This window comes from Diadema antillarum, unplaced genomic scaffold (assembly GCF_040938485.1).
Source record: "Diadema antillarum isolate AM-2024a unplaced genomic scaffold, OU_Dant_1.0 seq00000096_RagTag, whole genome shotgun sequence".
NCBI classification, from domain to species: Eukaryota; Metazoa; Echinodermata; class Echinoidea; order Diadematoida; family Diadematidae; genus Diadema; species Diadema antillarum.
This window is the reverse complement of record NW_027271185.1, coordinates 805658-822861: the sequence shown is the minus strand read 5'-3', so window position 1 is coordinate 822861 and position 17204 is coordinate 805658. Positions and strand designations below refer to the sequence as shown.

Below are 17204 nucleotides of genomic sequence, written 5' to 3'. Positions count from 1 at the left end.
AATTTTAAGGAAAGTTCATACACCTACTTTTCTTATAAAATAGGTTGAACAGATAGGTTTATGTACTGTTAACTTCAGAACTTTTCATGTTAAAAATTGTCTCTACGAATAAATTTACAACTGATTATAAAGGTCGTTCAAATATCTTCTACAGTGTCTTGAATCCATATATCATTCCACAGGTTTAAAAACACAATCAAATCTATAAAGGTGTTAACTATTGACAAAAGCTTCTTTAGCTAGGAAAGAGGTTGAAAGATTAATGGAATCTTGCACCTTACCTCGACATGAGACGCCAGCGTCCTCGTGATGTCCACAGTTGTGTTGAAAGAATCCATTGTGTGGGCAATCTACCAGTCTCTCTTCACTTCCCTGGCACTGCACATTGTCAAGGACTATTCGACCTTCACCTTGACCGAAGCTAGCCTGACCAATGGCCCGTTCTGCAGCTGGATAGCCCAGCATCCTACAAACCACCTCGGCGTCATTGCTGTCCCACTGGTCATCACAGATTGTCCCCCAGGCACCCTGGTAATAAACCTCCACCCGGCCCTCTCTGTCATTGGAACCACCGACAAGCCGAAGCTGGAATGGGGCGCTCGACGGACTAGGTGACGGTAATGCTGTGGAGATAATAGCCCAATTATTCTCACTTTTTTGCCGTCTTTGTAACAAATTGTATTTAATACACTAATTTACCTTTAGGATAATTCAAATTGCCGTGTTTAGTTTAATATGCCATATATTAGACAGTCTCGGATTGTATAAGAAATAATCTTCCTGCAGGGATCATCAGTGTCATATGTGCTACTGCGGTGTATTGACTAGGTTGCGCAGGTATAAATATCATGCGTTCGAGGTATCTATCAAGATCTGTCTTCTCTTATAAAAAGTCTTTGCGATTTGATATATTTATCTTTCTTTGTCGATATTTTCACCTTCTCGTCACCTAAAAATATCGCCTATCCAGGAACTCATAAACTGAAGCAACGCCATTACTTTGGACTTTCTAGTTTGTCAGAGTAATTAGATTTCGAATTGAAGGTTTATCGTTGATATCCTTTATATCAAATGCAGTATAAAAACCCACCTGCACATACCACACCAGCATCCTCGGTATGTTGACAGTTGTGTTGAAAGAATCCATTGTGCCTACAATCTGCCAAATTCTGTTCTCTTCCCTGACATTGCACATTGTCCAGGACTATGCGACCTTGGCCTCGACCAAAGCGAGCGCCACTAACGGCTCTTATTGCAGCGGGAAAACCAAGCATTCTGCACACAACCGCTGCATCTCTGCGGTCCCACTGGTCATCACAGACTGTTCCCCAACGGCCACGATAGAGAACCTCCACACGCCCAATTCTGTTACTTGGACCACCGACAAGTCGAACCCTCAACAGGGTACTTGGCGGAGGAGATTCTGGTGCCTCTGTCGGGGTGACTGGCTGCACAGTGATAGGTTGGCCTGTACATGAAGTCCAGGTATTTCGGAAACTTATTTAAACTCCAATTTTCAATTCTTAGATACAAACATTTTAAAAATGACAGAAATTTTAAGGAAAGTTCATACACCTACTTTTCTTATAAAATAGGTTGAACAGATAGGTTTATGTACTGTTAACTTCAGAACTTTTCATGTTAAAAATTGTCTCTACGAATAAATTTACAACTGATTATAAAGGTCGTTCAAATATCTTCTACAGTGTCTTGAATCCATATATCATTCCACAGGTTTAAAAACACAATCAAATCTATAAAGGTGTTAACTATTGACAAAAGCTTCTTTAGCTAGGAAAGAGGTTGAAAGATTAATGGAATCTTGCACCTTACCTCGACATGAGACGCCAGCGTCCTCGTGATGTCCACAGTTGTGTTGAAAGAATCCATTGTGTGGGCAATCTACCAGTCTCTCTTCACTTCCCTGGCACTGCACATTGTCAAGGACTATTCGACCTTCACCTTGACCGAAGCTAGCCTGACCAATGGCCCGTTCTGCAGCTGGATAGCCCAGCATCCTACAAACCACCTCGGCGTCATTGCTGTCCCACTGGTCATCACAGATTGTCCCCCAGGCACCCTGGTAATAAACCTCCACCCGGCCCTCTCTGTCATTGGAACCACCGACAAGCCGAAGCTGGAATGGGGCGCTCGACGGACTAGGTGACGGTAATGCTGTGGAGATAATAGCCCAATTATTCTCACTTTTTTGCCGTCTTTGTAACAAATTGTATTTAATACACTAATTTACCTTTAGGATAATTCAAATTGCCGTGTTTAGTTTAATATGCCATATATTAGACAGTCTCGGATTGTATAAGAAATAATCTTCCTGCAGGGATCATCAGTGTCATATGTGCTGCTGCGGTGTATTGACTAGGTTGCGTAGGTATAAATATCATGCGTTCGAGGTATCTATCAAGATCTGTCTCCTCTTATAAAAAGTCTTTGCGATTTTATATATTCATCTTTCTTTTTCGATATTTTCACCTTCTCGTCACCTAAAAATATCGCCTATCCAGGAACTCATAAACTGAAGCAACGCCATTACTTTGGACTTTCTAGTTTGTCAGAGTAATTAGATTTCGAATTGAAGGTTTATCGTTGATATCCTTTATATCAAATGCAGTATAAAAACCCACCTGCACATACCACACCAGCATCCTCGGTATGTTGACAGTTGTGTTGAAAGAATCCATTGTGCCTACAATCTGCCAAATTCTGTTCTCTTCCCTGACATTGCACATTGTCCAGGACTATGCGACCTTGGCCTCGACCAAAGCGAGCGCCACTAACGGCTCTTATTGCAGCGGGAAAACCAAGCATTCTGCACACAACCGCTGCATCTCTGCGGTCCCACTGGTCATCACAGACTGTTCCCCAACGGCCACGATAGAGAACCTCCACACGCCCAATTCTGTTACTTGGACCACCGACAAGTCGAACCCTCAACAGGGTACTTGGCGGAGGAGATTCTGGTGCCTCTGTCGGGGTGACTGGCTGCACAGTGATAGGTTGGCCTGTACATGAAGTCCAGGTATTTCGGAAACTTATTTAAACTCCAATTTTCAATTCTTAGATACAAACATTTTAAAAATGACAGAAATTTTAAGGAAAGTTCATACACCTACTTTTCTTATAAAATAGGTTGAACAGATAGGTTTATGTACTGTTAACTTCAGAACTTTTCATGTTAAAAATTGTCTCTACGAATAAATTTACAACTGATTATAAAGGTCGTTCAAATATCTTCTACAGTGTCTTGAATCCATATATCATTCCACAGGTTTAAAAACACAATCAAATCTATAAAGGTGTTAACTATTGACAAAAGCTTCTTTAGCTAGGAAAGAGGTTGAAAGATTAATGGAATCTTGCACCTTACCTCGACATGAGACGCCAGCGTCCTCGTGATGTCCACAGTTGTGTTGAAAGAATCCATTGTGTGGGCAATCTACCAGTCTCTCTTCACTTCCCTGGCACTGCACATTGTCAAGGACTATTCGACCTTCACCTTGACCGAAGCTAGCCTGACCAATGGCCCGTTCTGCAGCTGGATAGCCCAGCATCCTACAAACCACCTCGGCGTCATTGCTGTCCCACTGGTCATCACAGATTGTCCCCCAGGCACCCTGGTAATAAACCTCCACCCGGCCCTCTCTGTCATTGGAACCACCGACAAGCCGAAGCTGGAATGGGGCGCTCGACGGACTAGGTGACGGTATTGCTGTGGAGATAATAGCCCAATTATTCTCACTTTTTTGCCGTCTTTGTAACAAATTGTATTTAATACACTAATTTACCTTTAGGATAATTCAAATTGCCGTGTTTAGTTTAATATGCCATATATTAGACAGTCTCGGATTGTATAAGAAATAATCTTCCTGCAGGGATCATCAGTGTCATATGTGCTACTGCGGTGTATTGACTAGGTTGCGCAGGTATAAATATCATGCGTTCGAGGTATCTATCAAGATCTGTCTTCTCTTATAAAAAGCCTTTGCGATTTTATATATTTATCTTTCTTTGTCGATATTTTCACCTTCTCGTCACCTAAAAATATCGCCTATGCAGGAACTCATAAACTGAAGCAACGCCATTACTTTGGACTTTCTAGTTTGTCAGAGTAATTAGATTTCGAATTCAAGGTTTATCGTTGATATCCTTTATATCAAATGCAGTATAAAAACCCACCTGCACATACCACACCAGCATCCTCGGTATGTTGACAGTTGTGTTGAAAGAATCCATTGTGCCTACAATCTGCCAAATTCTGTTCTCTTCCCTGACATTGCACATTGTCCAGGACTATGCGACCTTGGCCTCGACCAAAGCGAGCGCCACTAACGGCTCTTATTGCAGCGGGAAAACCAAGCATTCTGCACACAACCGCTGCATCTCTGCGGTCCCACTGGTCATCACAGACTGTTCCCCAACGGCCACGATAGAGAACCTCCACACGCCCAATTCTGTTACTTGGACCACCGACAAGTCGAACCCTCAACAGGGTACTTGGCGGAGGAGATTCTGGTGCCTCTGTCGGGGTGACTGGCTGCACAGTGATAGGTTGGCCTGTACATGAAGTCCAGGTATTTCGGAAACTTATTTAAACTCCAATTTTCAATTCTTAGATACAAACATTTTAAAAATGACAGAAATTTTAAGGAAAGTTCATACACCTACTTTTCTTATAAAATAGGTTGAACAGATAGGTTTATGTACTGTTAACTTCAGAACTTTTCATGTTAAAAATTGTCTCTACGAATAAATTTACAACTGATTATAAAGGTCGTTCAAATATCTTCTACAGTGTCTTGAATCCATATATCATTCCACAGGTTTAAAAACACAATCAAATCTATAAAGGTGTTAACTATTGACAAAAGCTTCTTTAGCTAGGAAAGAGGTTGAAAGATTAATGGAATCTTGCACCTTACCTCGACATGAGACGCCAGCGTCCTCGTGATGTCCACAGTTGTGTTGAAAGAATCCATTGTGTGGGCAATCTACCAGTCTCTCTTCACTTCCCTGGCACTGCACATTGTCAAGGACTATTCGACCTTCACCTTGACCGAAGCTAGCCTGACCAATGGCCCGTTCTGCAGCTGGATAGCCCAGCATCCTACAAACCACCTCGGCGTCATTGCTGTCCCACTGGTCATCACAGATTGTCCCCCAGGCACCCTGGTAATAAACCTCCACCCGGCCCTCTCTGTCATTGGAACCACCGACAAGCCGAAGCTGGAATGGGGCGCTCGACGGACTAGGTGACGGTATTGCTGTGGAGATAATAGCCCAATTATTCTCACTTTTTTGCCGTCTTTGTAACAAATTGTATTTAATACACTAATTTACCTTTAGGATAATTCAAATTGCCGTGTTTAGTTTAATATGCCATATATTAGACAGTCTCGGATTGTATAAGAAATAATCTTCCTGCAGGGATCATCAGTGTCATATGTGCTACTGCGGTGTATTGACTAGGTTGCGCAGGTATAAATATCATGCGTTCGAGGTATCTATCAAGATCTGTCTTCTCTTATAAAAAGCCTTTGCGATTTTATATATTCATCTTTCTTTGTCGATATTTTCACCTTCTCGTCACCTAAAAATATCGCCTATCCAGGAACTCATAAACTGAAGCAACGCCATTACTTTGGACTTTCTAGTTTGTCAGAGTAATTAGATTTCGAATTGAAGGTTTATCGTTGATATCCTTTATATCAAATGCAGTATAAAAACCCACCTGCACATACCACACCAGCATCCTCGGTATGTTGACAGTTGTGTTGAAAGAATCCATTGTGCCTACAATCTGCCAAATTCTGTTCTCTTCCCTGACATTGCACATTGTCCAGGACTATGCGACCTTGGCCTCGACCAAAGCGAGCGCCACTAACGGCTCTTATTGCAGCGGGAAAACCAAGCATTCTGCACACAACCGCTGCATCTCTGCGGTCCCACTGGTCATCACAGACTGTTCCCCAACGGCCACGATAGAGAACCTCCACACGCCCAATTCTGTTACTTGGACCACCGACAAGTCGAACCCTCAACAGGGTACTTGGCGGAGGAGATTCTGGTGCCTCTGTCGGGGTGACTGGCTGCACAGTGATAGGTTGGCCTGTACATGAAGTCCAGGTATTTCGGAAACTTATTTAAACTCCAATTTTCAATTCTTAGATACAAACATTTTAAAAATGACAGAAATTTTAAGGAAAGTTCATACACCTACTTTTCTTATAAAATAGGTTGAACAGATAGGTTTATGTACTGTTAACTTCAGAACTTTTCATGTTAAAAATTGTCTCTACGAATAAATTTACAACTGATTATAAAGGTCGTTCAAATATCTTCTACAGTGTCTTGAATCCATATATCATTCCACAGGTTTAAAAACACAATCAAATCTATAAAGGTGTTAACTATTGACAAAAGCTTCTTTAGCTAGGAAAGAGGTTGAAAGATTAATGGAATCTTGCACCTTACCTCGACATGAGACGCCAGCGTCCTCGTGATGTCCACAGTTGTGTTGAAAGAATCCATTGTGTGGGCAATCTACCAGTCTCTCTTCACTTCCCTGGCACTGCACATTGTCAAGGACTATTCGACCTTCACCTTGACCGAAGCTAGCCTGACCAATGGCCCGTTCTGCAGCTGGATAGCCCAGCATCCTACAAACCACCTCGGCGTCATTGCTGTCCCACTGGTCATCACAGATTGTCCCCCAGGCACCCTGGTAATAAACCTCCACCCGGCCCTCTCTGTCATTGGAACCACCGACAAGCCGAAGCTGGAATGGGGCGCTCGACGGACTAGGTGACGGTAATGCTGTGAAGATGATAGCCCAACAAAACTCATCTCATCACGTCTTGGATACGCATTCTTTAATCCAAGGAAAGAAATAGCTTCAAGAGACAGCAAGTTTAAGCACAGATCAGACTCTTCCTGCAATTTTCACAAGTTCATCAAAGTTTTTTGACACTGTCAATTCAAGATCATTACAGGAGTAATGACTGCCTAATTTCCACTTATCACTGACATCAGATTTGCAAGCTTTTCCATGTATTCAAACATCTGCTCGTCCACAATCTCACAAAATCCTTTCTCTCTCTACAAGGTCAAATAAAGCCAGCAAATATACTGGATAACGGGGTTGCTTCCCTATAATTACACAAGCTTCTTTAGCTAAGTAAGAGCTAGAAAGCTTGCTGGAAGCTTTGCACCTTACCTCGACATGAGACGCCAGCATCCTCGTGATGTCCACAGTTGTGTTGAAAGAATCCATTGTGTGGGCAATCTACCAGTCTCTCTTCACTTCCCTGGCACTGTACATTGTCAAGGACTATTCGACCTTCACCTTGACCGAAGCTAGCCTGACCAATGGCCCGTTCTGCAGCTGGATAGCCCAGCATCCTACAAACCACCTCGGCGTCATTGCTGTCCCACTGGTCATCACAGATTGTCCCCCAGGCACCCTGGTAATAAACCTCCACCCGGCCCTCTCTGTCATTGGAACCACCGACAAGCCGAAGCTGGAATGGGGCGCTCGACGGACTAGGTGACGGTATTGCTGTGGAGATAATAGCCCAATTATTCTCACTTTTTTGCCGTCTTTGTAACAAATTGTATTTAATACACTAATTTACCTTTAGGATAATTCAAATTGCCGTGTTTAGTTTAATATGCCATATATTAGACAGTCTCGGATTGTATAAGAAATAATCTTCCTGCAGGGATCATCAGTGTCATATGTGCTACTGCGGTGTATTGACTAGGTTGCGCAGGTATAAATATCATGCGTTCGAGGTATCTATCAAGATCTGTCTTCTCTTATAAAAAGCCTTTGCGATTTTATATATTCATCTTTCTTTGTCGATATGTTCACCTTCTCGTCACCTAAAAATATCGCCTATCCAGGAACTCATAAACTGAAGCAACGCCATTACTTTGGACTTTCTAGTTTGTCAGAGTAATTAGATTTCGAATTGAAGGTTTATCGTTGATATCCTTTATATCAAATGCAGTATAAAAACCCACCTGCACATACCACACCAGCATCCTCGGTATGTTGACAGTTGTGTTGAAAGAATCCATTGTGCCTACAATCTGCCAAATTCTGTTCTCTTCCCTGACATTGCACATTGTCCAGGACTATGAGACCTTGGCCTCGACCAAAGCGAGCGCCACTAACGGCTCTTATTGCAGCGGGAAAACCAAGCATTCTGCACACAACCGCTGCATCTCTGCGGTCCCACTGGTCATCACAGACTGTTCCCCAACGGCCACGATAGAGAACCTCCACACGCCCAATTCTGTTACTTGGACCACCGACAAGTCGAACCCTCAACAGGGTACTTGGCGGAGGAGATTCTGGTGCCTCTGTCGGGGTGACTGGCTGCACAGTGATAGGTTGGCCTGTACATGAAGTCCAGGTATTTCGGAAACTTATTTAAACTCCAATTTTCAATTCTTAGATACAAACATTTTAAAAATGACAGAAATTTTAAGGAAAGTTCATACACCTACTTTTCTTATAAAATAGGTTGAACAGATAGGTTTATGTACTGTTAACTTCAGAACTTTTCATGTTAAAAATTATCTCTACGAATAAATTTACAACTGATTATAAAGGTCGTTCAAATATCTTCTACAGTGTCTTGAATCCATATATCATTCCACAGGTTTAAAAACACAATCAAATCTATAAAGGTGTTAACTATTGACAAAAGCTTCTTTAGCTAGGAAAGAGGTTGAAAGATTAATGGAATCTTGCACCTTACCTCGACATGAGACGCCAGCGTCCTCGTGATGTCCACAGTTGTGTTGAAAGAATCCATTGTGTGGGCAATCTACCAGTCTCTCTTCACTTCCCTGGCACTGCACATTGTCAAGGACTATTCGACCTTCACCTTGACCGAAGCTAGCCTGACCAATGGCCCGTTCTGCAGCTGAATAGCCCAGCATCCTACAAACCACCTCGGCGTCATTGCTGTCCCACTGGTCATCACAGATTGTCCCCCAGGCACCCTGGTAATAAACCTCCACCCGGCCCTCTCTGTCATTGGAACCACCGACAAGCCGAAGCTGGAATGGGGCGCTCGACGGACTAGGTGACGGTAATGCTGTGAAGATGATAGCCCAACAAAACTCATCTCATCACGTCTTGGATACGCATTCTTTAATCCAAGGAAAGAAATAGCTTCAAGAGACAGCAAGTTCAAGCACAGATCAGACTCTTCCTGCAATTTTCACAAGTTCATCAAAGTTTTTTGACACTGTCAATTCAAGATCATTACAGGAGTAATGACTGCCTAATTTCCACTTATCACTGACATCAGATTTGCAAGCTTTTCCATGTATTCAAACATCAGCTCGTCCACAATCTCACAAAATCCTTTCTCTCTCTACAAGGTCAAATAAAGCCAGCAAATATACTGGATAACGGGGTTGCTTCCCTATAATTACACAAGCTTCTTTAGCTAAGTAAGAGCTAGAAAGCTTGCTGGAAGCTTTGCACCTTACCTCGACATGAGACGCCAGCATCCTCGTGATGTCCACAGTTGTGTTGAAAGAATCCATTGTGTGGGCAATCTACCAGTCTCTCTTCACTTCCCTGGCACTGCACATCGTCAAGGACTATTCGACCTTCACCTTGACCGAAGCTAGCCTGACCAATGGCCCGTTCTGCAGCTGGATAGCCCAGCATCCTACAAACCACCTCGGCGTCATTGCTGTCCCACTGGTCATCACAGATTGTCCCCCAGGCACCCTGGTAATAAACCTCCACCCGGCCCTCTCTGTTATTGGAACCACCGACAAGCCGAAGCTGGAATGGGGCGCTCGACGGACTAGGTGACGGTAATGCTGTGGAGATAATAGCCCAATTATTCTCACTTTTTTGCCGTCTTTGTAACAAATTGTATTTAATACACTAATTTACCTTTAGGATAATTCGAATTGCCGTGTTTAGTTTAATATGCCATATATTAGACAGTCTCGCATTGTATAAGAAATAATCTTCCTGCAGGGATCATCAGTGTCATATGTGCTGCTGCGGTGTATTGACTAGGTTGCGCAGGTATAAATATCATGCGTTCGAGGTATCTATCAAGATCTGTCTCCTCTTATAAAAAGTCTTTGCGATTTTATATATTCATCTTTCTTTTTCGATATTTTATTTCGACTGTTCCCCAACGGCCACGATAGAGAACCTCCACACGCCCAATTCTGTTACTTGGACCACCGACAAGTCGAACCCTCAACAGGGTACCTGGCGGAGGAGATTCTGGTGCCTCTGTCGGGGTGACTGGCTGCACAGTGATAGGTTGGCCTGTACATGAAGTCCAGGTATTTCGGAAACTTATTTAAACTCCAATTTTCAATTCTTAGATACAAACATTTTAAAAATGACAGAAATTTTAAGGAAAGTTCATACACCTACTTTTCTTATAAAATAGGTTGAACAGATAGATTTATGTACTGTTAACTTCAGAACTTTTCATGTTAAAGGCAATCGGTCGTCGCAGGCGATTCGCAGCTCAGTAGAAAAGCACGACAAGCTGCTCCTCCCGTTATTGTACCCCCGTACGTACCGAATGCCGAACACGCCGCTACGCAGCGCACCAGCGAAAACCAGATGGGGCACGAGAGCCGTGCGAGCCGTCCACTGTAATTTCAACATGGACGCCCGAATACCTACCGAATGGGGCCGAATGGGTGCACGCACAAAACCGCACAACAGCCATGTGCATGAAAATCTCTCCTACGGGTCCCCGTCGCGACACAACAGTAGAGCTGTGTGGTGTACGTACGTACGTATCTGGGTGGCTGCAGTCTCTGTTTATTTGCACTATGGTGCCAATTTCAGCAATCTAAGCAATAATATTTTAAAATGTCTGAAAATATTATATGACGATATTTTAAATCATTCATATATTACGTTGTTTAATATTTGGTATTTATAAATATGCTTTGATGAAGAAATATTAAAACTCTAAACTTCATGTACTCTATAGCAAGTTGCAATGCTCATGGCCATATGGCGGGTTGTTTTGATCTCATTGGCAATTGTCTGCTGCGTCAGCTGTGTTACAGTATGTTGGGCCGGATCGGAACATAACAAAGTTGGTATAAAGTCGTCGGTACCGGTATGTCAATATCAATAATGTGTGTGGTATGCGTGTACTGTTTCGGATTAGCCTTGGCTTTGGTTTAGTAATGAAACCTCACAATGGAGATCAAAACAGCCGTCCAACTCGAGTAAAACGTATCTACTTGTTTGACGCTATCGACGAGTGGAGAACGCAGAGAGACGTGTTCTTAGCATGCTTAGGACAGGGAGGTTTCCTCTCACCTCCCTGCTTAGGACAAGTATAGATACCAGTGGCAGAGGGGGAAGCTTCAGCGTCAGCGTGCCGATGAAAAATTTGCTTTCCACTTGCTGGAGTTGCATGAACAGTTTTGCAGGAATTTAGAATGTGCAAATTCGTGTTACGGCATGCACGGTGGAATTGTAATGCCACGGCTTACGCCAGTCAAGCAACCCCAGCTGACCAAGTCAACAACTTCAAGGAATCCAGATCCAGATGATGTGTAAGTAACGTTAGAAGTCTATTACATGAATCAATGATTGAAGTGGAATGACTTTTTCTAATCTATCTTTAACTGCTAGGGCCTTTGCGTTTCATCGACAAGTAGGCCTATTTTTCTATGTATAATTCCGCGAAAAACTTCTCTAAGTTCTCATTTATGTCAAATTATGATAACGCCGTAATCGAAATGACATTTGCTGGGTCAGTTTATCGCTTCTTAAAAACTGACCCAGCAGTAGGCAGCAAATGTCATTAGTCAGGGAATCGCAAGTAGTGGTAAGTTTTTTGTCATCACAGTATTGAGAATTTAAAGTATTTCATGTGCAAATGTAGAATCTAGATAGATACAGAGAGGTCACTTTCCTGAGCAGCTAGCGTCAACAATCCAGGTTAAATTTGCATAGCCAGATTTCATGGCTGCGATTCAAATACTGTTTGTCCCCATTGATTTAACTGTATAGCAAAGTCTCCTCTTTCATCATATTTAGGGGCCCTACATTTGAAGTTTGGTTAAGGAATTTTGATAAAGATTGTAATTTTCATAAGCTTGGCAAAAGTTTCAGGCATCTATGTTGCATTTATAGTCAAACTTCCAATGCATTTGGTCCAATAATTTGAAACCAAATTCAAGTGATCCAGTGAAGTGTACATCTTTTCATGTGAATTTCTACAAGTATGTTGAAATGTAAATTCTGAAGAAAAAAAAATTGATCCTTTACAGTTGAAATTCGTTAAAGTTTGGTTACACCGACAGTGTCAGGTCAGTGGTAGTAACTACAGAGTTACAGTAGTGTACGTACAATACCCTTGTACGTGAAAGTTACAGTTTTATTTACCTTCACATCTTCATATAGGAGTGTCTAATAGGGATGTTGATTGGTGTGGAAGTTGTTGATGAACAACAGTTCATAAGAATCCATTGTTTTAATTCTAATACAGATATTGGTCATAGGTCAAGGGGCAATATGAACCTATCAGTTTGTAACATGCTAATATGTACAGGTATGAGCTTCATCAAGTACCATTAATTGGTATCCGTGGCACATCCCTTATTTGTTGATCAAAGGTACGCCTCTGATTGGTATTTTAATCAGTGTTTGGTAGAAAGCTAACCCATTACAATGGCTTTGCGATGTTACACTGAGTTGACTATGGACAAAAGTCTACTGTCCGCGATTTTCATTAATTTGTAGGGCATTTTTCACACATAACCTCAAATACTGATACCTGTGATAGGTTTATTTATAATGGTTATCCTTCACACTGTATTGTTGAGACAATAGTGTTCTGTTTGTTTGTGTAAGAGGGAGATAGACAATAATTTCTTTATGCTCCTGTCTGAAGAAGGCATTACATCTTATTTGTCATGTACTTATCTATGAGTTTTAAAATGTTCACTTTGTGTGTGTGTGTGTCTTTTTTTTAAAGATTATTCACACCAGGCTAAGCTGACAGAATTATAACTGTGAGTTTACCTAGTCAAATGAAAGGGTTTCGGCATTGCTTCTTACATATAGTATATTCCAGGCAGGTGATACAACGCTCACCTTCTTCATATTAGTTAGTAAAACAATGAAGAGTACAAAAATACTGCATAAATGTGCAGTGCAACTGTGGCCGTTGGCCGTTGGCCCTGCACGGGCACAGTCGCTTCCCCGTCCTGAATTTATGTACACACGCCAGGGCAAGTACATGATACAGGCAGGGTCTCCGACCCAATCGTCCGCGTTCAGAATAGACAACTCGGCGGTAATATCCGCTACCCATGACGATGTGTCATCGTCCATGATGGCCACCCTATCTATTATAATGTGGTCTGCACTCACTAATCTGATCTGATCTGATGATTACAGTATAGTTGACGAGTGACGACGATCGACGATGCGATGAAGAGAATGCGTAGTCGTACGAAGTATACGCAGCTACATTGTAGCTACTAGTAGCTCATGCGAACATCACTCACATTACACAAAACGTACTGTCCCGCGCTCAGCAAGCGATCGCGAGCAATCGAGATACTATAGCGCGATACATTGCTTTAGGGATGTCTTGCGCACACACACATTTCGCTTCGTAGCAACTTCGGAAGCGAGTTTACGTGCTGCCGCCCGCGGCTGAAATATGTCCATGTGTCCTCGCGACTGGGTGTCTTTAAAAATTGTCTCTACGAATAAATTTACAACTGATTATAAAGGTCGTTCAAATATCTTCTACAGTGTCTTGAATCCATATATCATTCCACAGGTTTAAAAACACAATCAAATCTATAAAGGTGTTAACTATTGACAAAAGCTTCTTTAGCTAGGAAAGAGGTTGAAAGATTAATGGAATCTTGCACCTTACCTCGACATGAGACGCCAGCGTCCTCGTGATGTCCACAGTTGTGTTGAAAGAATCCATTGTGTGGGCAATCTACCAGTCTCTCTTCACTTCCCTGGCACTGCACATTGTCAAGGACTATTCGACCTTCACCTTGACCGAAGCTAGCCTGACCAATGGCCCGTTCTGCAGCTGGATAGCCCAGCATCCTACAAACCACCTCGGCGTCATTGCTGTCCCACTGGTCATCACAGATTGTCCCCCAGGCACCCTGGTAATAAACCTCCACCCGGCCCTCTCTGTCATTGGAACCACCGACAAGCCGAAGCTGGAATGGGGCGCTCGACGGACTAGGTGACGGTAATGCTGTGAAGATGATAGCCCAACAAAACTCATCTCATCACGTCTTGGATACACATTCTTTAATCCAAGGAAAGAAATAGCTTCAAGAGACAGCAAGTTGAAGCACAGATCAGACTCTTCCTGCAATTTTCACAAGTTCATCAAAGTTTTTTGACACTGTCAATTCAAGATCATTACAGGAGTAATGACTGCCTAATTTCCACTTATCACTGACATCAGATTTGCAAGCTTTTCCATGTATTCAAACATCAGCTCTTCCACAATCTCACAAAACCCTTTCTCTCTCTACAAGGTCAAATAAAGCCAGCAAGTATACTGGATAACGGGGTTGCTTCCCTAATTACACAAGATTCTTTAGCTAAGTAAGAGCTAGAAAGCTTGCTGGAAGCTTTGCACCTTACCTCGACATGAGACGCCAGCATCCTCGTGATGTCCACAGTTGTGTTGAAAGAATCCATTGTGTGGGCAATCTACCAGTCTCTCTTCACTTCCCTGGCACTGCACATTGTCAAGGACTATTCGACCTTCACCTTGACCGAAGCTAGCCTGACCAATGGCCCGTTCTGCAGCTGGATAGCCCAGCATCCTACAAACCACCTCGGCGTCATTGCTGTCCCACTGGTCATCACAGATTGTCCCCCAGGCACCCTGGTAATAAACCTCCACCCGGCCCTCTCTGTTATTGGAACCACCGACAAGCCGAAGCTGGAATGGGGCGCTCGACGGACTAGGTGACGGTAATGCTGTGGAGATAATAGCCCAATTATTCTCACTTTTTTGACGTCTTTGTAACAAATTGTATTTAATACACTAATTTACCTTTAGGATAATTCAAATTGCCGTGTTTAGTTTAATATGCCATATATTAGACAGTCTCGGATTGTATAAGAAATAATCTTCCTGCAGGGATCATCAGTGTCATATGTGCTGCTGCGGTGTATTGACTAGGTTGCGCAGGTATAAATATCATGCGTTCGAGGTATCTATCAAGATCTGTCTTCTCTTATAAAAAGTCTTTGCGATTTTATATATTCATCTTTCTTTTTCGATATTTTCACCTTCTCGTCACCTAAAAATATCGCCTATCCAGGAACTCATAAACTGAAGCAACGCCATTACTTTGGACTTTCTAGTTTGTCAGAGTAATTAGATTTCGAATTGAAGGTTTATCGTTGATATCCTTCATATCAAATGCAGTATAAAAACCCACCTGCACATACCACACCAGCATCCTCGGTATGTTGACAGTTGTGTTGAAAGAATCCATTGTGCCTACAATCTGCCAAATTCTGTTCTCTTCCCTGACATTGCACATTGTCCAGGACTATGCGACCTTGGCCTCGACCAAAGCGAGCGCCACTAACGGCTCTTATTGCAGCGGGAAAACCAAGCATCCTGCACACAACCGCTGCATCTCTGCGGTCCCACTGGTCATCACAGACTGTTCCCCAACGGCCACGATAGAGAACCTCCACACGCCCAATTCTGTTACTTGGACCACCGACAAGTCGAACCCTCAACAGGATACTTGGCGGAGGAGATTCTGGTGCCTCTGTCGGGGTGACTGGCTGCACAGTGATAGGTTGGCCTGTACATGAAGTCCAGGTATTTCGGAAACTTATTTAAACTCCAATTTTCAATTCTTAGATACAAACATTTTAAAAATGACAGAAATTTTAAGGAAAGTTCATACACCTACTTTTCTTATAAAATAGGTTGAACAGATAGGTTTATGTACTGTTAACTTCAGAACTTTTCATTTTTAAAATTGTCTCTACGAATAAATTTACAACTAATTATAAAGGTCGTTCAAATATCTTCTACAGTGTCTTGAATCCATATATCATTCCACAGGTTTAAAAACACAATCAAATCTATAAAGGTGTTAACTATTGACAGAAGCTTCTTTAGCTAGGAAAGAGGTTGAAAGATTAATGGAATCTTGCACCTTACCTCGACATGAGACGCCAGCGTCCTCGTGATGTCCACAGTTGTGTTGAAAGAATCCATTGTGTGGGCAATCTACCAGTCTCTCTTCACTTCCCTGGCACTGCACATTGTCAAGGACTATTCGACCTTCACCTTGACCGAAGCTAGCCTGACCAATGGCCCGTTCTGCAGCTGGATAGCCCAGCATCCTACAAACCACCTCGGCGTCATTGCTGTCCCACTGGTCATCACAGATTGTCCCCCAGGCACCCTGGTAATAAACCTCCACCCGGCCCTCTCTGTCATTGGAACCACCGACAAGCCGAAGCTGGAATGGGGCGCTCGACGGACTAGGTGACGGTAATGCTGTGAAGATGATAGCCCAACAAAACTCATCTCATCTCGTCTTGGATACGCATTCTTTAATCCAAGGAAAGAAATAGCTTCAAGAGACAGCAAGTTCAAGCACAGATCAGACTCTTCCTGCAATTTTCACAAGTTCATCAAAGTTTTTTGACACTGTCAATTCAAGATCATTACAGGAGTAATGACTGCCTAATTTCCACTTATCACTGACATCAGATTTGCAAACTTTTCCATGTATTCAAACATCAGCTCTTCCACAATCTCACAAAACCCTTTCTCTCTCTACAAGGTCAAATAAAGCCAGCAAATATACTGGATAACAGGGTTGCTTCCCTAATTACAATAGCTTCTTTAGCTAAGTAAGAGCTAGAAAGCTTGCTGGAAGCTTTGCACCTTACCTCGACATGAGACGCCAGCATCCTCATGATGTCCACAGTTGTGTTGAAAGAATCCATTGTGTGGGCAATCTACCAGTCTCTCTTCACTTCCCTGGCACTGCACATTGTCAAGGACTATTCGACCTTCACCTTGACCGAAGCTAGCCTGACCAATGGCCCGTTCTGCAGCTGGATAGCCCAGCATCCTACAAACCACCTCGGCGTCATTGCTGTCCCACTGGTCATCACAGATTGT

General features: G+C 42.8%; 1 protein-coding gene across 1 annotated transcript in view; it reads right to left on the bottom strand.

Annotated features, from left to right (window-relative positions):
* LOC139726683 (scavenger receptor cysteine-rich domain-containing protein DMBT1-like) overlaps nt 1-16996 on the bottom strand; it is a 57646-nt gene extending 40650 nt beyond the window's left edge. Inside the window, exons 1-10 of the mRNA XM_071637670.1 lie at nt 16885-16996; nt 10215-10333; nt 9542-9793; nt 8037-8305; nt 7225-7557; nt 6506-6806; nt 5754-6011; nt 3379-3683; nt 1850-2150; nt 298-579 (exon numbers count right to left, since the gene is read on the bottom strand). Coding sequence (XP_071493771.1) covers nt 298-579; nt 1850-2150; nt 3379-3683; nt 5754-6011; nt 6506-6806; nt 7225-7557; nt 8037-8305; nt 9542-9793; nt 10215-10333; nt 16885-16996 — 2532 coding nt within the window. The remainder of the gene's footprint in view (nt 1-297; nt 580-1849; nt 2151-3378; nt 3684-5753; nt 6012-6505; nt 6807-7224; nt 7558-8036; nt 8306-9541; nt 9794-10214; nt 10334-16884) is intronic.
* Between the last annotated feature and the right edge of the window lie 208 nt (nt 16997-17204).